The 25,454-nt window shown below is 42.9% G+C and overlaps 1 protein-coding gene across 2 annotated transcripts in view; it reads right to left on the bottom strand.

The window, feature by feature from the left end:
- ADAMTS12 (ADAM metallopeptidase with thrombospondin type 1 motif 12) overlaps positions 1-25,454 on the bottom strand; it is a 325,208-nt gene that overhangs the window by 46,705 nt on the left and 253,049 nt on the right. For both annotated transcript variants that reach the window (XM_053201656.1, XM_027075102.2), the window contains 4 exons: positions 21,542-21,786; positions 19,751-19,889; positions 12,585-12,711; positions 4,067-4,277 (listed from right to left, as the gene is read on the bottom strand). In XM_053201656.1, coding sequence (XP_053057631.1) covers positions 4,067-4,277; positions 12,585-12,711; positions 19,751-19,889; positions 21,542-21,786 — 722 coding nt within the window. The remainder of the gene's footprint in view (positions 1-4,066; positions 4,278-12,584; positions 12,712-19,750; positions 19,890-21,541; positions 21,787-25,454) is intronic.

The raw sequence follows: 25,454 nt of genomic DNA, 5'->3' as shown, positions 1-25,454 counted from the left end.
AAAGTATTTGGGGACGGCAACTCATTTAAGAGTGCCCTGATTTCTCAGCAATCATTATGCATAGTCTGTGATTCCAGCAAAGTGACAAGAGCTGATCTAGAAATTGTTTCCAAACATAATACATTTTTTATGAACACCGTCATACTGTTATATTTTGCAGACGTTTGACATGCATATGGCAGAGTGTTCACAGTACAAGTTCTGCTGCCTTCATTCAAATCCTGGTTGCCTTGCTTAAAGGCTGTGTGACCTTGGAGAAGTCTCTATGTCTCTATGTCTGTTTCTTCACCTGTACGATGGAGCTAATAAGGCTGTTACGAGGTATTGTGTTAATACCTATAAAAGTGTTTAATACATATGCTAAAAGCCCAACAAGTATCTGTCATTAATATGTAATTAAATATTGATTTCTGATTTTGCACTGTCCTTTGTTTTTATGGAAAGCATACAATAACCTTTTCTTTCAGGTCTCAAACATTTTTGTAGACCCTGACCCACGCCCTCTGCTTACAGTGTTCCATGCATAAAATGGCCCTGAGCTTGGGGCGTGGGTTTAGAGGAAAAGGCAGGGGGGTACAGATTGTCAGGGCATCTGGGTGCCACGGACTGACCACGGCTTTCAAAATCAGACTAGAATAGAAGACAGACACTTGTGTTCTTGCTTGAGAATGAAGTTACCATTTAGTGAACACTTACTATTTGTCAGGCACCATGCAAAGGGCTTACATGGATTATCTTCAAGCCTTAAATTAACCCTCTCTTTATAAATGAGAAAAGGCTGAGGGTGCTCTAACACTAGCTCAGGGCCATATAATTAGGGATCACCAAGGGCTTGAAAATCTAGGAAAATTAGTAACCCACTAAACTGACAGGAGTAACGGGGGGAATTAATGAACAACATCAACCTCATGAAGTTATCTTAAGTGTTAAATGAGATAGACTCTATAGTGTGAAAAGCACTTAACAAATGATAGATGACCTTATTATTTCCATCTGTTTGCTAAGAAATGCCTATTATGTTACAGACACTGTTCTAGTAAGAAGTTTGGAACTATTAACTCATTTAATCCCCATAACTTCCCTTGAGTCTAAGTACCGCTGTTATCCCCATTTCATGGATGGAGAAAACACACTACAGAAAACTAAAGGTAATCACAAAGAGATTCAAGTCACACTTCTAGTTAGTAGCAGAGCCAGGATTGGAGCCCAGGGCCCCAAGCTCTAGAGACTGTGCATCACCACTAGACTGGCTTTCTCTCACAAGGCCTGTCACTGAAGTGATAGACCTAATAAAAATGGGGGCCACAGAAACTCTGATGCTTTATGACAAACCAAGACCCCTTTCTTTACCCTGCATGCCCAGAAAGTAGGTTGGGCAAAAACAGAATAAGATTCTTGGTGAAATCTGAGATCAGGGTAGGAGTCAGTGTTCAGGGCATGAGCTTAGAGAGGGAGGGGCTGGTCATAGGGGCAGAATGCTCCCCTCCCCTTCCCCCTGCCAGCTGTCGCTAGGTCCTCCTTCTGATCCTGCTGGGTCAGGGATGAGTGTGCTGGGACACAGCTGAGCCCACCCTCTCTCATTGCTTGGGTTGGCAGAAGTGCCTTGACAGGGAAGGGAAGTCAGCCCAGGGAGGACGACCCTGCTCCTGCAGAGTCCAGGAGCTTCACAGTTCTTAGATCTTTGGCCCAGTTACCTCCTAGCTTCCAACTCATACAGGGTGACCCAAACAGCCCAGTTCAGACCAAATGAACTGTGCTGGAGCACTGCCCTGCATCAATTTATGTCCGTCTCAAGACAAGATCCAGATCATAAATACTACAGTAGCAAGAAGACAGCACTGTATCATTTCTCTTATAAATGTATCTGGGTTTAGTTAGAACATCAAAGACAAAGACATTTCATCATATTCTGGCAAAGCTCATTACGGGGCTGAAGTGTGCAGGCATTAGTAAGAGAGCCGAGGGAAGAAAAGAAGACCCACTGGATGGGTATTTTGATGCTGATTTAGCTAAAAGCACCTCTCATGACAACATCCCCTACCTGGAAGGCAGGGTCTCAGCCTTTCTGCTCAACTCTATCAAGAGGAAGCTAGAGACTGAACTCTGTGTCTGCTGGCAATACACTATGCAATGGCCTGTATTTGCAACAACAGACATGAGTACTTGTCACGTCGTGCCAACTTTTTGGTCCCCTGTTCCCCAGCTAAGGCACATCATTTTGTTCCCCACAAATAGGAGCATAATATGAAGAACTCCTCAGCCAAATATATAATTGTAGTCCTTTGAAAAAAGCATGAAGGATCTGGCAATTAGTAAATTCTACATGACAGGAAATATTGACTGCTTCAGATGATGCAGCCAAAACATTCCTGGTAAACAGATTTAATGGGCCAGTCACAATACCCGTTCAGCCTTATTTGGACAACACTGTAATTTACAGCAATCCAGGCTGGCTGTGGACTAATGCTGATATGTGCACACATTAATAGTACTCTATTAGTTTGCAGGTATGTTTTCTTTGCATGGATCCCTTCATATTTCTTTCTTCTTTTCTTTCTTTCTTCTTTTTTTTCTTTTTTGGGTCCTATCTCTCCCATTTGATAGGAAGTTCTTACAACATAGGGACTGTGCTCGCCATTTTCCTTTTGTTTTCACTTCAATGCCCAAGACAGTATTCTGCACAGAATTAGAAGCTAAATAAACCTGAACTGTGACCATGAAGTAATGAAATAAAGTTCTGGAACTAAGGTTATCAGAGTGGCTCTATTCAAATGATTGTTTTTTGCTTTCAAAGGGTCAGCTTCAGAGATGGAACCTTTGCTTATACAAATTTTCAAATTCTTCTTTAGATACCATTTCATAGTACCTTTATGAGTACAGATAGTACTTGCTGCATTCTCCAAAATCCAGTATTTTTCGTTTCTCTGAAGATGAGTCCTAAGAGGAGTTCCTATGATATTCTGGTCAACAGTAGCATTATTATGGAAAGCATGGGCCTTCCAAGGAAACTCATCTGTCCTTGAAGTCTGGACTGTTGGTTTAAAAAATCATATATTTTTTGTCATTCCTTAGGTCATTGAAAGGAAACATGTATAGGGAAGCAGAGCAAGGCCCCTGGAGACTCCAGGACCCTTGGAGAACAAAAAGTCTCTGCTTCGACGACAGACTGTAGGAGCATGAGTTGTGACACTACCAGGTTCCAGGTGACCTAAAGGCAAATGAAGCTTGGGAGTTCTTCTTAACCTTCTAGCCCACTGATTTCTAACTGCACTCAGAGAATTAGATCAGATTAATTTGGGGAAATGCAACAATACTTATTTGAATTTATATGGCTAATAACAGTAGATGTGCCAACTCTTGGTCAGGTCTGGCCTTGACCGATGCTGAATAGACGGATGATGTGAGGGGCTTTTTCAAGTGTCAAGTATACTGCCTATCATTCTACCATTTGAGTAGCACATCTCCGGTTTTAGTTAACTACAATAGTTCCAGTGAAACATAAATGTAAGCGTTTAACAAACCAGCTCTTGGGGTGGGTGGGAGAGCCCTGATTTGCTACCAGTGGTTTGACGACAGGAGAATAGCAAAAATCCTGACAATGTACAAATTAGCTGTTGTGAGGGGCACCTGGGTGGCTCAGTCGGTTAAGTGTCCGACTTCGGCTCAGGTCATGATCTCACAGTTTGTGAGTTCAAGCCCCACGTCAGGCTCTGTGCTGACAGCTCAGAGCCTGGAGCCTGCTTCGGATTCTGTGTCTCCCTCTCTCTCTCTGGCCCTCCCCAGCTCATGCTCTGTCTCTCTGTCTCTCAAAAATGAATAAACTTAAAAAAATTAAAAAATAATTAGCTGTTGTGAGCCTGTGTAAGTGGGATTCAGCTCATCCCTGACTGGTATCTGATCACTGGACAAGTGAGAAGACCCAGTAAGAATGAAAAATAAGCAAGATAGGATACGAGGCAGTGGGAAATGCAGGAAACAGGCCAGAGGTGATAGACACTGGCGACTGTGCAATTTTCTCTATGGTCGCTTTGGATTGGTTAATGGGTGGGGAACGGATGAAGCTTACCTCACTCCAGTTGCCTACTGTCCAGTCCGATGGACACAAGATGTCTCTGTTGCAGGAAATGAGGGTCTTGGGCTTCAGCAGGTGCTGGCAGTCTTTAGCTGGAAGAGCCTGCTCATCAGAGCCCATGGTCTGGACGCACAGCACCGTTCGCTTCTTCTCTCCGTGGGGCCCACATGTTGCTGAGCATGCTTCCCACTCCCCGGCCCACCACCTGCAGACACACACGGACATGTGAGAGAAGATCACCAAAAGTATACATGTACAGCCAGCCACTGGAAACAGAAACCATGTGCAGAAGCACAGGTTACAGAGCTGGGTGGTCCTCGCTGATACTCCAGCCTCCTAGAGTAGTCAGGGCCATGGCTGGCTTGTGCAACCACACCTCAAGTCCAGTCGAGCATACAGCATAAGTAGATGCTAAATAAGAATGTCTCTGAATGAAAAACAATATGCCCTCTCTCTTTTCAGTCAAGAAAACTGAGGTCTAGGGGCAACTGGGTCACTCAGTGGGTTAAGGGTCTGACATTGGCTGAGGTCATGATCTCATGGTTCGTGAGTTCAAGCCCTGCATCAGGTTCTGTGCTGACAGCTCAGAGCCTGGAGCCTACTTTGGATTCTGTGTCTCCCTTTCTCTCTGCCCCTCTTCCACTTGCCCTCTGTCTCTCTCTCTCTCTTAAAAATAAATAAACATTAAAGAAAAATAAAACTAAGGTCTAGTTTCCTGTTGTACAACTTCAAGCAAGTTTGAGCCTTACTTTCCTCATCTATGAAATGAGTATAACAATACTGACTTTATACGAGTGTTGTAGATTAAACAAAATATCAATTTATACATAGTGTATAGTACACAGCCTAACACATAAGAACTTGATCATTTGTTATTATTTGTTGTTATTTTAAGTTTATTTGTTTTGAGGGAGAGAGAGAGAAGGAGAGGGGCAGAAAGACAGGGGCAGAAAGCAGGCTCTGTGCTGTGGGATGTGAGGCTCTATCCCATGAACTGTGAGATCATGACCTGAGTCGAAATCAAGAGCTGGACACTCAACTATCGAGTAAAAGAATCCAATAGAATCTAGGTTCCCTGGTTCCTAATTGAATATTTTTCTACTCTAATGTGAAGCAGGTACTGAAACAATTACTAATTTTCAATTATTTAGGAGATGATCAATTGGGGGCATTGCCTTCCTCTTTCCTATCTCCTGCAGTCTACCTACTACTAGTTTCACTGGTCCCTTTGATCAGAAAGCATTAGAAAAAGAAGACACTTAAGATAATATCTTACTTGTTAGCTATTCTTGACCACTTTAAGAACTAAAAGTGTTTGTTAATGAATACTCTGGATTCTCTGTGGAAAACAAGGATGTGAGCTCTTTCTCTACCTCTTATCATGGATGATTTATTCAAGATTCTAGAAGGTAGAACCCATGGAAACACAGAAAGAGCTTTTTAAGAAAAAGTTGTTTGTTTGATTGTTTGTTTGTTTGTTTGTTTATGTTTTGAGAGAGAGAGAGACCACAAGCGGGGAGGGGCAGAGAGACAGGGAGAGGGAGAATCCCAAGCAGGCTCCCCACTGTCAGCACAGAGCCCCATTTGGGGCTCAAACTCACAAACTTGAGATCATCACCAGAGCCACAATCAAGAGTCGGATGCCTAACTGACTGAGCCAGCCAGGCGCTCCTAGAAATAGCTTTTGAAAGTGGTAGGGAACTCTCTTTTTTTCCCCTTCTCCATCATTGTGTAACTCTTCCAGGCCCAGGGCTCAGGAGCCAGTGTCAAGTTGTTTTCTGTTGTCCATTTCACTTTTTGGATGTCTGCCATAATGTCACCTTCCTAGGAGATGTATAATAGAATACTGTTTTTATATTTATAGGCAATGTGTGACAGAAGGCTGTTGAGATGTTCTGAGGGATTGGTCAGAAGAAAAATGTAATGCAAAAAACTCAGCAAGACAAAAGCCCAACCCATTTATTTACCCCGAAAAGACAACCTCTCTGGTTTAGTCAGCACAGAATTAAAAACAGCCTAACCCGATTTGGTCTGTTTTTGCCAGTGATCTTTATCCTACCAGAATGCTGCTGGCATTTCCCACACAACTGGAGAACCGATTATGCACTGTCTCCTACTGTTCTTTAGTCCCCCTACGTAAGTCACTCTACTGTCCCAGTTACAACATAAAAGTCCTATGGACTGGGGCTCTAATAGCGATTCTCACTGTAACAACACAGTGGAAGGCCTTTTTTTTTTTAATTTTTCAATATATGAAGTTTATTGTCAAATTGGTTTCCATACAACACCCAGTGCTCATCCCAAAAGGTGCCCTCCTCAATACCCATCACCCACCCTCCCCTCCCTCCCACCCCCCATCAACCCTCAGTTTGTTCTCAGTTTTTAACAGTCTCTTATGCTTTGGCTCTCCCACTCTAACCTCTTTTTTTTTTTTTCCTTCCCCTCCTCCATGGGTTTCTGTTAAGTTTCTCAGGATCCACCTAAGAGTGAAACCATATGGTATCTGTCTTTCACTGTATGGCTTATTTCACTTAGCATCACACTCTCCAGTTCCATCCACGTTGCTACAAAGGGCCATATTTCGTTCTTTCTCATTGCCACGTAGTATTCCATTGTGTATATAAACCACAATTTCTTTATCCATTCATCAGTTGATGGACATTTAGGCTCTTTCCATAATTTGGCTATTGTTGAGAGTGCCGCTATGAACATTGGGGTACAAGTGCCCCTATGCATCAGTACTCCTGTATCCCTTGGGTAAATTCCTAGCAGTGCTATTGCTGGGTCATAGGGTAGGTCTATTTTTAATTTTCTGAGGAACCTGCACACTGTTTTCCAGAGTGTAAAAACTGAAAGACGCTACCAAATGACAATGATTTAAAAAGACTTGTTAAATTCCTTATGCTTCCCTCTTAACAATAATCTTCAAATTGTTTGGAGGCAATTGCAGGAAACTCTGTTTCCTATATGACAGCACAAGTTGGGGGATAGAACGGGCTGTCTTGCTCCCTTGAAGTGCTCTGATGTGGACTGGCAGAGTGGAGCCGTGGAACTGATCACCAGCTCACTGAGAAAACCTGGGCCCCGGAAGATGCTGCACAGTGGCTGTCTGGCACCCAGCTCCTGCCTGCGGCCACGGCATCTCCTTTCTAACTACTGGGGCTTCATTGCTGATGGTAGGAGAGGGGGCTGTGGAATTGGTCCATTTCAAAATTTCTCCCCAAATCAACAAGCTGCATCCGTGCACTCAGCTTAAGAAGCCTTCCAGGGGGAACCAGGTATCATTTACCTTGTTCTAGCAATGCTGCTTTTAGAACTAAGAGATGAAGAGATGTCAACTACAAAGCCCCAAGCAAGGCAAGAATCACAGGGACAGTGGCCAGGAGGCGGGACTATGGGCAAGGGGTCCAGATGCCTGGCTGCTGGTCTTGCCCTGACAAAGGCTTGCCTTGCCAATGAATATGCATCTCATATAGCCTGCCTGGCTGCAAGCTTCCTTAGGAAGTGACAGATTTGTGCCATTCCAAAAACTCCTTTGCCACACATTCCAAGAAGCCCCAATCACAGGGTTTTCCAAGCTTTGGAGCTTTTATAACTTGGTTGGGGCATCTCTGCTCTTCTGCTTGTGTCACCTGCATTAGTTTCCCATAGCTGCTGTGACAAATTACCCCGAACTTGGTGGCTCAAAACAACAAAAACCTGTTTGTTTGTTTTTTACTTTTTAAAAAAATTTATTTATTTTACTTTATTTTTAGGTTTTTTTTAATGTTTTTATTTATTTTTGAGAGAGAGAGAGAGCATGAGTGGGAGAGAGGCAGAGAGGGAGACAGAGGATCCGAAGCAGGCTCCAGGCTCCATGCTGACAGCAGGGAGCCCGATGTAGGGCTGGAACTCATGAACTGTGTGTGAGATCATGACCTGAGCTGAAGTCGGATGCTCAAACAACTGAGCCATCCAGGCACCCCAAAAAACCTGGTTTCTAATAGTTCTAGAAGCCAAATCTGGTCTCTTATAGTTATAAAATCAGTGTTACTGGGATGAAATGAAGGCATTAGCAGCACCATGCTCCCTCCAGAGGCTCTATGGAAGATCAGTTCTTTGCCTCTTTGGGTTTGTGGTGGCTGCTGGCATTGCCTGGCTTGTGGACCATCCCTCCAGTCTTCAAGGTTATTGTCTCCAAATCTGTCCCTGTTCCATCTTCATATCACCTTCTCTCGTGTGTGTGTGTGTGTGTGTGTGTGTGTGTGTGTGTGTGAAATTCCCCTCTGCCTCTCTCCTATAAGGACACTTGTAATGACATTTAGGGTCCAAATGGATAACTGATGATAGTATCCCCATTTCAAGCCCCTTCACTTAATAATGTCTGCAAAGACCCTTGCTCCAAATAAGGTAACATTTGCAGGCTCCAGGGATCAGGATGTCCTTTCAGCCTATCACAAGACCGCACTAAGGGTCAGCTTCAAGCTCACAGAGCTCAGCTTGTATCACATAAGAATTCCTTTATCAAGGTCCCTTCTCCATGTCCATGGGCTGAAGGGTCAGCTCATCTCCTCCTGAAGAGTCCTTCAGCCTCCCGACTCTTGCCCCAACATCCTTCTCCCTCTAGCACTGGTAGCATCTTGTTGTAAAGTTACCTCCAACTAGAAATTCTGAGAGTTGAAGTGTAGAGGTGGGTAAGGTAACCACCTTTATGGAAAGCGAATTCTGAAAAGAGTGAGGCCAAGTCTTTAGCTACAGGTAAATAAGATGTCCGGAACAGAGGGGCGCCTGGTGGCTCAGTCAGTTAAGTGTCCGACTTCGGCTCAGGTCATGAGCTTGCAGTTCATGAGTTCGAGCCCTGCATCAGGCTCTGTGCGGACCGCTCGGAGCCTGGAGCCTGTATTCGATTCTGTGTCTCCCTCTCTCTCTGCCGCTCCCCTGTTCATGCTCTCTCTCTCTCTCTCTCTCTCTCTCTCTCTCTCTCTCTCTCTCAAAAACAAATCAACATTAAAAAAATTAAACCTTTCTTTAAGAGACAAAACAGATGAACATAAGGGAAGGAAAACAAAAATAATATAAAATCATGGAGGGGGACAAAACAGAAGAGACTCATAAATATGGAGAACAAACTGAGGGTTATGGGAGGGATTGTGGGAGGGGGGATGGGCTAAATGGGTAAGGGGCACTAAGGAATTTACTCCTGAAATCATTGTTGCACTATATGCTAACTAATTTGGATGTGAATTAAAACAAAATAAAAAATAAAACAAGAAGATATCCGGAACAGATTGATGTATGTTTTAAAACACAGAGTTGATACCAGAATCTTCTTTGACTGTGTTGCTTTTCTGTACATAGCCTATGTCCCCAGCTCTACCTTGGCCTCAGCAGGTGACTGTCTGCATGAAGATCCCTTGGAACCCACCACACCTAGCAGCACGCTTGCTTTGCTTTAGACACAGCCTGGATAGGGGAGAGGTGCATACCTCTTTGGGGGATGTAATGGAGACCACAGGCTTATAGATAGATAGCCCTGGGTTCAAACCTCTGCTGTCTACTAGTTAGCTGCATGATCCTAAGTGAGGTAAGGAACAGTTCTTCCTCTATAGGCATGATAATAATTATTTTCCTCAGTAGTCGAGAACAATAAAGAGAATATATGAGGTATCTCTAAAACATTATCAAAAGTGAAGTAGGTACTTAAAAATCCCACTGTTTTCTTCTACTCTGCTCTCACATTACTTCTGTTTCTTCGTCTTCTTCTTCTTCTGTTTCTTCATCTTCTTCTTCTTCTTCTTCTTGAATGTTTATTTACTTCTGAGAGACAGAGCATGAGTGAGGGAGGGGCAGAGAGAGAGGGAGACACAGAAACCGAAGCAGGCTCCAGGCTCTGAGCTGTCAGCACAGAGCTTAACACGGGCCTTGAACCCACGAACTGTAAGATCATGACCTCAGCTGAAGTCACTTAGCTGACTGAGCCACCAGGTGCCCCAAGTTACTTCTGTTTCAACAAATGTGTGGGTTTTCCATACCAAGCAATTCTGGCCCTAACTGTTGGGGTTGGTGCAGACTGGGCAGGTTAGGGGCTGGGCTGCCCAGCACAGCCCCTATTGCCTTCCCTTCAGGTCCAGGTTGTCACCTGTGCTTCTCACCAGCTGGCCATGAACCAAGGGTTCCCACAATCCCAGCCAAGGGTTGGATACTTTGCTAGAGTGGCTCACAGAACTCAAGAAAACATTTTGCTTACTAGATTACTGGATTATTATAAAAGGATACAACTCAGGGACAGCCAGATGGAAGAGATTCATGGGGCAAGGTGCAGGGGAAAGGTGGCAGAGCTTCTATATCCCCCTTGGGGCATACCACCCTCCCAGCACCTCCATGTATTCAGCTGCCAGGAAGCTCTCTATACTCCTCCAGTTAGGGTTTTTTTGTTCGTTTGTTTGTTTTTAATTTTTTTTTAATGTTTATTTATTTTTGAGAGAGGGTGTCAGAGTGTAAGTGGGTGAGGGGCAGGGAGAGAAGAAGACACACAATCTGAAACAGGTTCCAGCCTCTGAGCTGTCAGCACAGAATCCAACTTGGGGCTCGAACCCAGGAACTTTTATCAAAAGTGAAGTAGGTTTATCAAAAGTGAGATCATGACCTGAGCCAAAGTCAGGTGCTTAACCAACTGAACCACCTGGGCACCCCCAGAGCTTTTAGTTTTAAAATCATGATGACTATTGGATTTTATCAGAGGCATTTTTTTTATCAGATACCAAATATATATCCTTTATTGTCTCACAATATCTCAGTGCTCAATAAATGGTAACTCTTACATGGCTATAATCACCACAGTATCTCTTATGGGAAGTAACAGGAGCTTAACAACTATTCATTGGCAATCGTAAGGCCGAGGGAGACTATGTAACACAATAAAAATGAGAACCTGAACCCCAGGGACAAAATTAGAGCCAGGAAATAACCATCTATCGTTTTAAGAGGATATCTAACCCACCAGAGCAAGTGGCTTTGAAAAGCAAGGACAGAACCCCGGGCATGCAGGCACATGTATCATGGCTGCTGTCTAATAAGCGCAACAGGAATTTACTGGTACAGGGTCATCAACTTTGTGGGGGACTGGGGGTGAGGAAGCCTGTGAGCCCTGCAGAGCTGTGGGCTAGTGACCAGCCCCCACACATGACCTTTTCTTTTCTGGCTCACTCTTCCCTGAGAAGAAATTATAGAAAGTACAGCTGCAGACAAAACCTAGTGCTGGCCAGAGCTGCAGCCAGGTGAGGTGACCAAGGCGAGATGACCAAGGCGAGGTAACCAAGGTGAGGTGAGGCAGTGCCTCTGTCCTGTTGCCGCACAGCAGGATCTGGCTCCCGGCCTCACAGCCCACTCCTTCTCCACCAGAGCCCACAGAGCTGGACAGAGAATAAACCCGCTGACTCTGGCCTCTGGGGCCAGCCTGTCTGCCCCCACTAGAGACAGATATTGCTTGCCTTCACTGACTTGCCTAGACTCTTCTTTTTACACAGTTCTTCAACATTTATCACATTCTTCTAGCTCTTCTTTAGAGTTTGGTTCGTCACCTATTTGATTTATGATACCAACCAGTCCCCTCCTGTTTGACTAAACTTAGTGTGTCTTCTTAGGATTGGAATGAATGCCTGATGAGATTGGCAACCTAAATATACCCCTGTTTGTGGTCACTCGAAAATGAAGACACTCTCCAGAATTCATTCTTTCCTTCTTCCTTCACTTCCTTTCTTCTCTGTCCCTCCCCTCTCTCTTCCTCTCTCCATTCTCCTCCTCCTTGGCTCCCGACCTGCCCACCCCCCACCTTTAACATAAGCCCCTACATTACAGCCACCTTCTGGGACTCCAATATCTAGAACCAATATGGTGAGCAGGAAATGAATACCTCTATAATGCTGCTTCTCAACCAAGGGTCTTTTGCCCTTGACAAGACACTTAGCAATGTTTGGAGATGTTTTTGGTCGTGACAACCTGGAGGAAGGGGGGAGGTTGCTACTAAAATCTAAGCAGGTACAGGCCAGAGGTGTCACTACACATCATAGGGCATGCAGGACAGCCCTGCAACAAAGAGTTATCTGGCCCAAAATGTCAACGGTGCTGAGATTAAGAGAGCCTGCTCTGAAGGCCACCCTTCCAGGCAGCCGTAAGTGTAGGTGGGCCCAGTGATCTGAAGTTGAAGGCTACTGTTGCACCGGTCCAGTGCTCTTAGAAAAGCCACACCTGTTATCTGAAGAACTTTGGGGGATCCATAGAACATTCTCTTCAACAATGCTCTGAGACTTAGTCTTACCAAATAAAAAAACACAGAACACATCTTTGTAAGAAATACTGCTCTATGGGGAGAAGATGTCCTCACTCACAGGTTGCCACAGGCTCCAACAGCATAGCCACAGACACCTGAAGGTTTTTCTGTATTTATTCTAATGACAAAGCTTCCCAACCTCCTTTATCACTGAGCATTAGATTACTGTTATATCAGACACAGAGCTCTTTTATCAGTGGTTACCTGGGTGGACAGTCCTTTTCATAGCACTTCTTCTGTCTCCCGTTGGGCTGTGTTTCTGGGTCACAAAAGGTAGCTTTCACCATCCCGTGGCCCTTCTTCACACAACGGGCAGTCTGGCGGCGGATACCTGGGGGAAGGGCAGAAAGGTTCACACGTGTTAAATCCCGAGCCCACATACCTAGTGTCAGGGAGGCCCCTGGTCATGTCAAGTGGCCACGCTTATCACTGATGGGAAAGTTGTCCATAAGGTGTCTGGCTTTCAAAGTATGGATAGGGAACGGAGTCTCTACTTCACTCATGCTACAGCTCACAGTGGGTGGAAGAGATCTTGCTTGAGAAGGACTACAGATAATATAGGTAGATTAACACACAATCTCATATACAGATTATAATGTAACTGGGGAGACAAGACCAATACATATATTCCAAATAAAAAAAGTGAGACTTAAATAACGAAAGCAGATATTGTCACCAGGTATTATAACACAATTGCTATTAGCTTAATAAAGGAACAAAGCGGGTAAGGATGTTTATATTATTAGTAAACTCTGAAAGACAGGAATAAAATTCAAAAGAATGTTGTAAAGTTTGAGGGGTCATGTTTCTAAAGTAGAGGCTTTGAGAACAGGGACTAATAATACTGCTGCCTTCGGAGACCAGGTCGGTAATGTGAGTAAGAAAAGCACACGGGGGGGTGGCACATTCTGTAGGCAGACCAAGAACACCTGTAGGCTGGGTTTAGCTTTGGATAAATAATAATAGTGAACACATGTAGCACTTGCCTTGTCTCAGGTGCTGTTCAGAACTGTATGTGTGTGTGTACAAATAAACAAACATATATGTACATATACAAATATATAATACGTAAAATGTATTACTTATTATCTATTTTGGTAGACAGAAACCCAAACCTCACAACAATCCAGTGAGGTCAACACTACCATTATTTGTATGTGAAAGATGAAATGGAGGCACAGTGAAGTCCCACAGGCTGACAGAGGAAAGGGACACAGCTTTTGCTAAGACATCATTACCAAGAGAAGTGAGGGGAGTGGCCAGCATGTCACGGATTGAGAGGTAGAGGGAGAGTGAGAAGGGAGTCATCATGTCTCTTGAGGGGGCTAACACTTCAATGCTGGATGTGAAATACTGGGGTAGAAGACTGAAGACTGGGACCCCACCCACCTTCTCCCCCCCCACCCCCTCCAGGGGACAGAGCCATCAGCGGGCACACAGGTTGGTGCCCTGAACTCTCAGGGCATCCAGGCCTTGAGTGGGCTTACTGGTGTACAGAATTCTTGAATCGGAAAGGCCACGAGTACACCTATAAGCTGGTCACCTCCTCACGTTAGCACATGGAGGGACTTCCCCACAGACACACAGCAGGCAGGACCCAAACTGGAGCTCGTTCTCCTGCCATTTGCCACCTCACACTGCTTCACACGCCCCGTTCCAGCATAATCTCCCAGGCTGGCTTTCATACTCAGATGTCAGTGATCACATCTCATCATTTAAAAATGTCAGAGGAGTTGTCATACAGTAAGTGAATCCTTTTAAATGAATCAACAGTATTTTGTTGTTAACTAAAACAGTATTTTTTTTCTTTTGAAGAAGATAAGTAACTTTCAAACACTCAGGCTTTCTCAGCTGATAAGACTGTCTTATTCTTCTTTTGTCCTAGAAATAAAACACTGTCAACAGCTGGAAGCAACATTACAAAAGGAACTTCTGTGGCACAAGGAATGAGTCATTGTTTGGAAAGACACAAACACCTGTAGAGAAGTCTTGGACAATGTGAGTGGATAGAGACTGAAATGGTGGATGCCAGAAACACTGACATGTACCTGCAGTTATAGAGCAGAAAAAAGAAAAGCTTAGATGCTTAGAAGTTTCATTGAAACTTTGGGTGGTTTGGCAAATTCTTAATGTCACAACCTAAGAGGAAACCGTCAGGTGACCCTCAGAGGTTGGAAACATCCTCCCAAAAGGCTTGTTTCTGTGCAGGAGTAGCAAAAATTGCTCCGTGCTCCTGACTCCAGCAGTAGCAGAAGGACACAAAACATAACATAAAATCCCTATTGCCTGGTTGGTCTGGTGGATCAGCGTGGTGATGAACATAGACTGGCCGGGCAGATACTGTGGGGCGCGTAGGGCAAAATTAATAATGATGTGTCAGAGTTCCTCCATTGAAATTAATGGTGTATGTATCACTATATGTCACTTGTCGTTTATCTTATAAATACTATGTGTTTATGCATACGATGAACTATATAAGCCTCATTCCACAGTATATGCTTAAATCCACCTCAACGTTTCTGTTATTTTTATGGTCCTAAATATTAAAAAAGTCTTCCAGATATTGTTAGAGACCAGTATCTTCACTCGGTTGACCCTACCTAACAATTCCAGTGGACGAAGTCAGATGGATTAGTACCAAGACGAATGCAATTTTAAAAGGGTCAAAGAAGTATCCGATTCTGATTTTCCAAAGAAGTGAATTGTCATCTAGATATCAGCCTATAGTCACACATCAGGGTCAGAGTGGAATGTGTGTCCCTATTTGTAATACTCATGCTTTATCAAGGATATGTGGACATATCTTAAATGTACATGGTTATTTTGAGCTTTAGTGCTATTAAGGAAAGGTGTTCATTACGGCACTACAAAAATGTTTATAACTGACTGCAGAATAGTGTAATGTAGAAATAATTGTATATTCACACAGTGGGACGGTACGCAGACCTTCAGGTGAATGTACAAAGAGCTACTTTCATTAGTGTGGACTTATCTCAAAAGCATAATACTGAGTAAAACAAGATAGAGAACTATACACAGAGTATGACACTGTTTATAAGCTTAAATGCCCGAGAAACAATGTTTTTTAATGTGGATGAGTATTCACATGTATAATAAGAGTATTTAACAACATGCATGATAGTAACAACTGGTTACATGACCCTGGTTAACTCTGGGGAAAAAGGAAAGGGAGAGGAGTCAGGGAGTGCTTATCATGTGCATTTGTGCAATTTCTTTTCTTTAAAAATGAAGATTGAAATAAGCATGAGTAATGGTAAAATCTGAGAAAACTGAGTGTCTGGCATGCAAGAGTTTGCTGTTACATTCTCCATTTTGCTAGGAGATTTATAATGCTTCCCAGTGAAAAAGTGTAAAGCTAAAATAATACAATAATAATAAAAACAAAACAAAACGAAACAAGACAAATAAAATAAAATAAAATAAAATAAAATAAAATGATTGCTACTACCCGTTTGCAAACTTTTTTACTATGGGAATCAATTTGGTAATAAGTTTCTTAACATTGCCATAATATTTATGCTCCTTTTTTTTAATGTTTATTTATTTATTTTTGAGAGAGAGAGAGAGAGAGACAGAGTGTGAGTCAGGAAGGGGCAGAGAGAGAGGGAGACACAGAATCCAAAGCAGGCTCCAGGCTCTGAGCTGTCAGCACAGAGCCCGACATGGGGCTCGAACTCACGAACCATGAGATCATGACCTGAGGCGAAGTTGGATGCTCGACCAAGTGAGCCACCCAGAAGCCCCAATATTTATGCTCTATGAGCCCAGAAATTCCATCTACAAATTAACACTAACAAAATCATCAGAATATGATGATCAATAAGGAATTGGCTAAAAGACATTTTGCTTTGTCTTGCCAGTGAAACATAATGTATCCAAAAAATGACAGCTACGAAGACTGAGTAAGACCTGGAAAGGTACCCATGTTAATGGCATTAAGTGAAAGCATGTCTATACGTACATAAACACATCAATATGCACACAACTATATACATCTATAACTAGAAAAAAGCATATTGAAAGGCAAAAAAGGGGCGCCTGGGTGGCTCAGTCACTTGGGTGTCCAACTTTGGCTCAGGTCATGATCTTGCGGTTTGTGAGTTCAAGCCCCACCTCGGGCTCTGTGCTGACAGCTCAGAGCCTGGAGCCTGCTTCAGAGTCTGTGTCTCCCCCTCCTCCATCCCTCCCCTGCTCATGTTCTGTCTCTTTCTGTCTGTCAATAATAAATAAACGTTAAGCAAACTTAAAAAAAAAAAAAGGCAAAAAAGAAAAGTAAAAAATGCATTGTGTCAGGGTGGTGACTTTTTCTATTTCTAATTTTTCAATAATATTTTTCACCTACTTTTATAGTATAGAACGTTTTAGCTCAAAGCAACTAAAAATACACAGTTGACTGATTCAGTGTTTCAGGCGGTCTTCCATCTTTATATTTAGCAATGTGTGTCCTACGGGAATATTGGCATGTCACCCTCTGTGTCTGACAGCATGAGAGTAGATATGTTGCCTTTCTTCTCTGCCAGAATAAGAGCTCACTGTTGCTCAAATAGGCAGCATGACTGAGATTCAGGTGAGCACATGGACACTGGCAGCTTCCTCATAGTTCCTGTTAAGGCTTAATAACCAGATGGGGCGCCTGGGTGGCGCAGTCGGTTAAGCGTCCGACTTCAGCCAGGTCTCAATCTCGCGGTCCGTGAGTTCGAGCCCCGCGTCAGGCTCTGGGCTGATGGCTCAGAGCCTGGAGCCTGCTTCTGATTCTGTGTCTCCCTCTCTCTCTGCCCCTCCCCCGTTCATGCTCTGTCTCTCTGTGTCCCAAAAATAAATAAACGTTGAAAAAAAAATTTAAAATAAAATAAAATAAAAAAATAAATTAAAAAATTAAAAAAAAAATAATGCAAAGAATTCATCCCATGTTGAAACAGAAAAGAGGGGCGGGTGGGTGCTCTCCTGTTTTGTGGAGGGGCCCCTGCCCAGCCTGGACTGGCTGAGTTTTCACTCCTTTCAGCTTAAAGCTTAAACCTGTACTTCACCTAAAGAAGAGAAAAATGGGGATGAGAACTCGAAAAAGTATTTGTATCTATAGTCCCCATGACCTCATTTTCCTCACAACTGCTCCTCAAGGAAATATTTTTCACCAACTTATTTTTTGTTTATGTTGCTTTTGCTTCTCAGCAAGCCCAGCCCCCTGGGCAGTGGGGCAGGACATCTGGAAATGCCAGGGGTAGCACTGGGGATAGCAGTATGACACCAACCCCACTGTGGCTGCTGCCACAAATCACAGCTTTGACCTAATGGATTTCCAGAGGACTAGGATTTTCAAAACAGCACACATTTTGAAATGAACACGATCCCTACGATTTCTAAAAGTTAACCCTTGGTTTCTGTACTGAAGGAGGGGAAGAGAGAAGTTGGAAATACAAGAATCGTCGATTAGGCTGACAATGCGTGACTCAATGTCCATTGCTGGACCCCTTTCCAGGACTGCTTCCTGGGGCAGGGGGCACAGGTACAGGGAGGAGCGAGTGAAGGAATGGTGACGAGACAGAGTATATAAGAGAGAGGCCCACAGAGTAGGTGACTGTGTTCTTCTGGCCATTCACTCCTTCACTTCCATTCTCTTGGCTACCTCGCTGAATTTGGCACTTCCCCTTATTGCTGCCCTAGTTTTAAAGGCAGTAGTTACAAGCTAAAGGCAGGAAGTTCCAGAACAGACTTGGACATGATCCAAAAAAGGGAGGCAGAGGCCTCATATGGGACTACTATTAAAGCCCCCCAAATGAGTGAAGAGCCCCAAGTACCTGACATACCCTTCCCCGCCCCCTCGCCCCAGACCTTAGAGAAGTTCACCCAGCCTTCAGCCAAGAGAGTGGATGCCCTACAAATGTCCGTGCACTTGTTTACAGTTTCCAGCTTGTACTCAGAGGACTAAGGCCAACCGATGAAATGAAAGGTGAGCAGAAATGATCTGTGTCACCACCAGGCCGTGGCCCTTAATAAGAGCCAGTCTGCCTCTTCCATTTCTGTTTGCTGTGGGGCATGCTGGAAGCCACACATGTCAAATGTCTTAGTTGCAAGATGAAGCTGGGCCACCCAATCTACATCAGACTTACAATGGGTTAGAAATAAACCTTCTCTGTGTTGAAGTCCTGAGATTTTGATTTCTTATGGTAGCAGAACTTATTCCATCCTGATACACTTGACAGCAAGGAATCTCTCCAATGCTCAATTTTGTGAGAGGAAACTACTCTCCTAGTAGATACGAAAACGTGGTAAATTGGAGACAGAAAAAAGAACACTAGGTTGGAATCAGGAGAGCCTGTTATGGTTTGGATTTGCCCATCATTTACAGTATGCCTCTGAGCCGGGTGTTCGACTTTTGTTGCTGTTGTTGTTGTTTAAATGTTCATTTATTTATTTTGAGAGAGAGAGAGTACAGTGGGGGCGGGGCAGAGAGAGAGGGAGAGAGAGAATCCCAAGCAGGCTCTATGCTCAGTGTGGTGCCCGATTTGGGGCTCGATCTCATAAGTCATGAGATCATGACCTGAGCCAAAATCAAGACTAGAACCCTTAACTGACTGAGCCACCCAGGTGCCCCGCAGGGTGTTTGACTTTTGTGAACTTCAGGTCCTCAACCAGGCTTTTAAGCCTTTCTGTTTTGCTTTTTAAAACACATGTAATACTGGGGCACCCAACTCTTGATTTCGGCTCAGGTCATGATCTCACGGTTCGTGGGATGGAGCCCCGCATCGGGCTCTGAGCTAACAGTGTGGAGCCTGCTTGGGATTCTCTCCCTCTCCCTCTCTCTCTGACCCTCTCCAGCTTGTGCACGCACTTATTCTCTCTCTCAAATATCAATAAATAAACATTAAAAAAGCAAAACACATGTAATACTGTATTGTATGCCTGAAAGTTGCCAAAAGAGCAGATATTAAATGTTCTCACCACATATACAAAAAGGTAACTTTGTGGAGTGATGGATATGTTGGCTGACCTTATTGTGGTAAACGTTTCACAATATGTACGTGTATCAAATCATCCGGTACAATTTAAACTTACACAATGTTATGATGTGTCACTTTTATCTCAATAATTCTGAAAACACAACAAAATAAGACATGTAACCTTTTTTTCAAACAAACTCTTTCATGAACAACAGTATATAAAGCTGATACAAGAAAAACTGCCTCTCTCTTTAGACCATGACCAGCATATTCACTCTCAGAGAGGCCCCGGGCCATGTTTGTGGAACCCTGCAGACCTATAGGCACAGAGTATGAACCACTGGCTCAGACTGCCTCCGTGGGCCAATGTGAAGCTGACACGGATGCAGAGACACAGCAGCTGTCTCTCACCTGTCCCACATGTTACGCTGCACTCTGTCCAGTGGCCATACTGCCAGAAGTACACCAGTTTTTCCACGTCATTGTCAAGGCCATCTTTCCGGATTGTATACTCATATTTGATGCCAGGGTTAGTCACCTGGAACAGAAGCTAAAAGGCAATAGAAGGTTGACATCACTGTCGTGACTTTATATTACAAAACACAGTGCTGTAGTAACAAACACTACAGAATGTCCATCATCTTAAAGTAATTATGAAGACATGCATTGGAGCAAACGCCAATAAATGAATATATCTCCACCTCTACTTCCACCTACACATCTATCTATATCTATATCTATATGTATATCTACCTACATCTATACCTTTATCTATCTCTATCTAATCTCCGTTTGATTATTTCTTGGCTGAATTCCCATGGAGATTTAATCTTATGGAAATTTCTCTGAGGGAATGGGGATAGTGTCTTTTCCAACAATAGACTGGTAGGTCACCTTGCACCCTTGTGTACTTAATAACCTTGTGATTACAGGTAAGTTACTTAATATCTTTGTACCTTAGTTTCCCCTATTTACAAAGTGAGGATAATAATAGCATGACTAATAGGGATGTTGTGAGAGTCGAATAAGTAAATAAATGTAACATAACTGGATATGAGTAGAATACAGGGCGTTGGGTAGGCTCAGTCAGGAGAGCATGCAACTCTTGATCTCAGGTTGTAAGTTCAAGACCCACGTTGGGTGTACAGATTAAAAATAAAATCTTAAAAAAAAAAAGATATGAATAGAATAGTGCCTCATATGTAGTTAGCATTCAATAAACATTAATTTTTATTATTGTTGTTGCTGTTGCCTTATGATGCTATTCCCTAGCTCTCAGGTGAGTTAATTCCTTTAAAGCATATAGTTCTGCAATAAAAATGGTCATGGGCTTTAGGCAAGGCATACCATTCTTGGGACCCCCCCCTCACTTCCCTCTCCTGCAGGTACTCTACTTACCACATATTTAAAATTGGTGGATTGGTTGCTCCATGGGATTGGGGTTCCCGTATGTAAATCCTTTGCCATGTAGGCAGGTAAGATTTCAGGTCTCAAGACATTTATGAATCATAGCTGTCAAGCCTTGACCTCCAGCTTTTATGAGTGCTCTGATCTCTGGCTCTGCAATTACCTCCTAACTTCTGAATATGGTTATATCTGACTTTCTCTTGGGCCACCTGTAATCCCCAACTTGCCTTGTCTCTACTGATATAATCTACTCCTTTTCTATAGTTCCTCGCCAACATGAAAGACAATTTACTTATTCAACTCTCACAACACCCGCTTGTGCCTTCAAGGAGACATACTACATTCTAACTCCATTCTCCCCCAAGAGTTTCACAAAGTCAAACATCTTGTCTGAGGACAAGCACATGATAACATATGAAAAAACCATGTCAGTCCATCACCATTGCTGGAAAGCTACTTGGAAATTCATGCCACACTGACATAGATTGACAGCATCTTTTTTTATACCTGAGAAACACCTGCAAATAAACAGCTTAGGTCAACCATAGTGGAAACTGAACTCAAAACTCCCGTTAGAGGATTTTAGGGACCCCATCATTTCATTATGGGGACTTCAGAAATTTCTAGGCAATATAAAGGATTAACAGCACAAGTAACATCTTGCTTCCCTCCCTGTTCCTTGCTAAAAATTTTAAGTATTTTTAATTAACGTCCCCTAGCAAATACCTTGGAAAAGAACATCATAAATGTCCTAACTAATGTACATATCATCAGCTGCCTTCCCCTCTGCATTACCTGGATCCACACTGACTCATTGGTAGGACCTGTGGCCATCAGTTTCTCCAGGTCTCCTTTCCTGTCATATTGGAAGATGGTCCCTGCCAGCTTGTAGTTTCCATTCCACTGGATAATAAATCCTCCATTGAGGTAATATTTTTTGGGGTCTTCACTCCTGATGGCCAAAAAGTTTCCAGCTCCTTCAACCTCCATTACCCTTATGTCCCTTGCTCCTTTTGGAATCAGTCCAATGTCAACATAACCTAAGGAGAGAAGATACAATAACGGAAAAGGCACAGTAGCTTAGCTGAACACAATCTGCTTCCGATCCATCATTCATCTCCATGACTTAGTGCCCTTGCCTTCCTTTTGGGTGGTCATTGGGATTAGTAGATACAGTAGTCATGGGGAATTTTAAAGAGCTTGGCCAGGAGTAGAATTTCCAGGGGCTCTATGACTCAGTATATACACAGTTTTATGAGAAGAGGTGAAATAAATGCAGATTGGACTATGAAGCATTTGTGGTTGACCCAGCATTGACATTTCTGTAATTTTAAGTTGACATTTCAAATATTTACAGCCCCTAACTAGCTTCCCATCAGCATTTCTGCTCCCCCATTTGTTGCTGCTATCAGATTAATCTTTTTCAACATTACATTGGATACATCCTTCTGCTTATTCATCCTCATTGCCTCCAAGTTAAAGACAGACTCTTAGAAGTAATCTAATCATAGCTTAAATTCATTAATAGAATCCCAGGAGAAATCATGGGTTGATTTGCCACCTGGTGCTCTTGAATACAACTAGTGATGAGAAACTCAGCTCTGAGTACAGCTTTTTATATTGCTGGACAATTCTATTCATTATAAAGGGGTTTTTCTCTTATTTTTTTTTTGTTATGATTAAATATGAATTTATGTTCTACTCTCATGTGCTCTACTCTGACCTGAAAGAGCACAGAAGGCATTCATTTAAAGATGATGATCAATTCTAGCTACAGTCTTATCCTTGTATACTGGTAGTCATGGCAGGGGACATACTGGGGAGAAAAGGAATTAACACATAATGGTTTCCCCTCTTTGGCAGACTCCATGCTAAGCACTTTATGAATTTATCCTGTTTGTGTTTCTTAAGAACCATCAGTGGGATAGAACGGAAAGAACATGAACTTTGGGGATGGCATGCAAACGTGTGGGGGCAGGGGAGTCAGAACACTTGAGTCCTAGCTTCTGCATCACCACGAATGTGTTTTATGACTTACATGCACTTATTTAACTTCCTTGAATGTCATCTGCACAATAAAGGGGATTGAATAGATGATGTCTGACATTGCTGGCGGCTCTGATATTCATTTTTCTCTTTTCTAAGCGAAACATTCTTGTTCCTTTAACCTTTCTTTCCATGCAAAATTTGGTCTTAAGACCCTGATCATCCTGGCCATTTTCCACTGGACATGCACTAGGTTTTTTGACCCCAAGGAAACCTGCATCTCTGTCACCTGAAAGTACCTTGACTGCTCCCCCTCCATCAATGCTGAAGTAGCAGGGGGTCTTGGGAGCTAAAATCCTAGGAAGCCAGCAGGAACAATTTGCTTAGAAGCTCAGGCCACAACCTCAGCCCCATTTTTCAAACTGACAGCTACCATCCAGCAAGACCAAAATGCAGGTCTTGTAGCACCTTATTAAATTCCGTTTGACCCTCACAATACTTGCCTGAAACAGCTGATTAAAACTGCAAATTTACAAGTAGCTCTAGGAACATATTTATCACATGTAAGTGAGGCTATTGCAATTTTCTGAAATGCCTTTGGAGTGTTGCATCACACAGCCACTTTCTGACTTAGGATATTGCCTGCCTTCTCAGAGCAGAACTCATGCAGAAAGCTCAACTGGCATTACATGCAGGACAATCACCTTATCTCCTTTGTTTACAACAAACAGCAAAACAATCCCTCCCCCCCCCCCCCCCCCCCCGCCAAAAAAAACCAATGGGAACTAGATGAAAAAAAATCCTGGAGTTTGCTTTTTTATCTTCCACTTAAGAAAAAAAATCCAAATTTAGAAATATTTGTCATCCAGATTCTGCAAACTTCAAAGGGGAGGTACATCAAATTTAAAATAAAAGCTCCCAGTGAATCTAAGTGCTGCTTCTAAACAGTCTACAGGCAGTTCACAGAAGATGTAAACTGAGATCGATTTAGCCATGAGCAAAAGTAATGCACATTTCTACCACGTATTTTGCAAAAGAATATCTGGGGGAAGGCCAAAGGATAAAATTATGGTAACTTGGAGTTAGAAAGAACCACAATATCTCTACCAGACTCCTTTGCACATGACAAAAAAGCCCATACTTGAGAAGAATATAAAATGAAAAGTAAAATGTTCAATTTCCCTTCACCCCCAGTCCTATGTCTCAAGGACGATTACAGTGAATAAGTTTCCTGGATTCTCTTCCAAAATCTTTCTTTGCATGTACAAGCACATATACACATAATTTTTTAAACAAGTGGGATCATACTGTGTGAACTATTCCAACTATTGCTTTTTAAATTTAATATACCTTACATATCTTTTCATATTTTTTGAGCATTTCAACAACTGCAAAAATGACATAAACCCATTTGTTTAACCAATCTGCTACTAATGGACATTTAAATGGAAATGAATGGCTATAAACCTTTCTGTTTATCAAATGAGACACCCGGGTTCCCACACAAAGAAGAAATCTATCCACATCACACACCTAGGTAGAAAGTACATACACCTATACCCAGGGTTTGCTAACCAATTCTTAACATATTGTTTTTAATAAGAAAATGTGGTTGGTAGAAAGAGAATATTCCTGAGTATCTTATCCTCAAGGGTCTTCTTTACAGAAATAAGAATCATATTAAAAAGTAAGGGTGGAAAGTTATTGAGACATTTATTCTGCATCAAAAGAAGGCTTACAGGGTTGATAAGACTTTTTCCAAAGTACTAAGAATGGTGAGTACATACATTCAGAAAGTCACTTTCTCCCACTCTCCCTAGTAAACATCAGTCATTTGCACCAGTATTGGGGTAATACCGAGAAAATGGGGAAAGTAGGAAAATGTAATCTTGACCTCAGAGAAGGAGTCTCTGGGCCCATGGAGATCACCTGGAGAAGCCAGCCTATCACTGAGTCCTGAGTCCCTTGAGCTGAAAGAATACTTGGGGCCTTTGAGGATGGGGCAGAAGACCGGCCCCGCTTCTGAAACCGTCATTAGAAGAGATAACAATGGATTATTGGTGCTAAAGTTCACCTTATCCAACTGTTCTTTGCAATTCACAAAACAGAATTTACCCAGTAGCATATTTTTAATAAAAATGTGCTCATAATGAGGTCAGACTATTAACCCCCTGACAATTTATCTACAACTACCAGCTCATCTTTTTTTTTTTTCTTAAGATTTATGCTGTCAGTTTGCAGCAAGCAAGACAATCCTCAGTGCAGGCCCAAATCTCCTGGTGTAATGCAAGGAGGCTCTGGGAAAGGCCAGTCCATCTCCTGAGGCCTGCCTTGACAGCAATGACACATCAGGGTCAGGTACAGGTATCAACCTGCACTTGACCTGCTCCCACATGAGAAGGAGGAAGAACTACCCATAAATATGCCCGGAAGATCTTCTGAAAATCCCAACTGCCTTGGTCCAGGTTGAGAGTTTTAGCTTCAATTATTTCAAAAAGAGGGTTATAAGGGCACCAGGACCTTGGAAAACACCACGAGCAACCACAACCCTCTTACGAGAAGCCAGGGGAAAGGAAACATAGAAGAGAGACCAGATATTGACGGGGGCTTCCTGACGCTAAATGCTTCTGGGAAAGGATGGCAGCCCTGAGCCCTCTTGATACAAAAACTGTCAAGTAGAGGGTCCCTTCACTCTCCTTCCCTTCTCATTCCTTCCAGCCTG

Source organism: Acinonyx jubatus, chromosome A1 (genome assembly GCF_027475565.1).
Source record: "Acinonyx jubatus isolate Ajub_Pintada_27869175 chromosome A1, VMU_Ajub_asm_v1.0, whole genome shotgun sequence".
Lineage (NCBI taxonomy): Eukaryota > Metazoa > Chordata > Mammalia > Carnivora > Felidae > Acinonyx > Acinonyx jubatus.
Note: the sequence above shows the minus strand (reverse complement) of the source record. Positions and strands in the feature narration are given on the sequence as shown.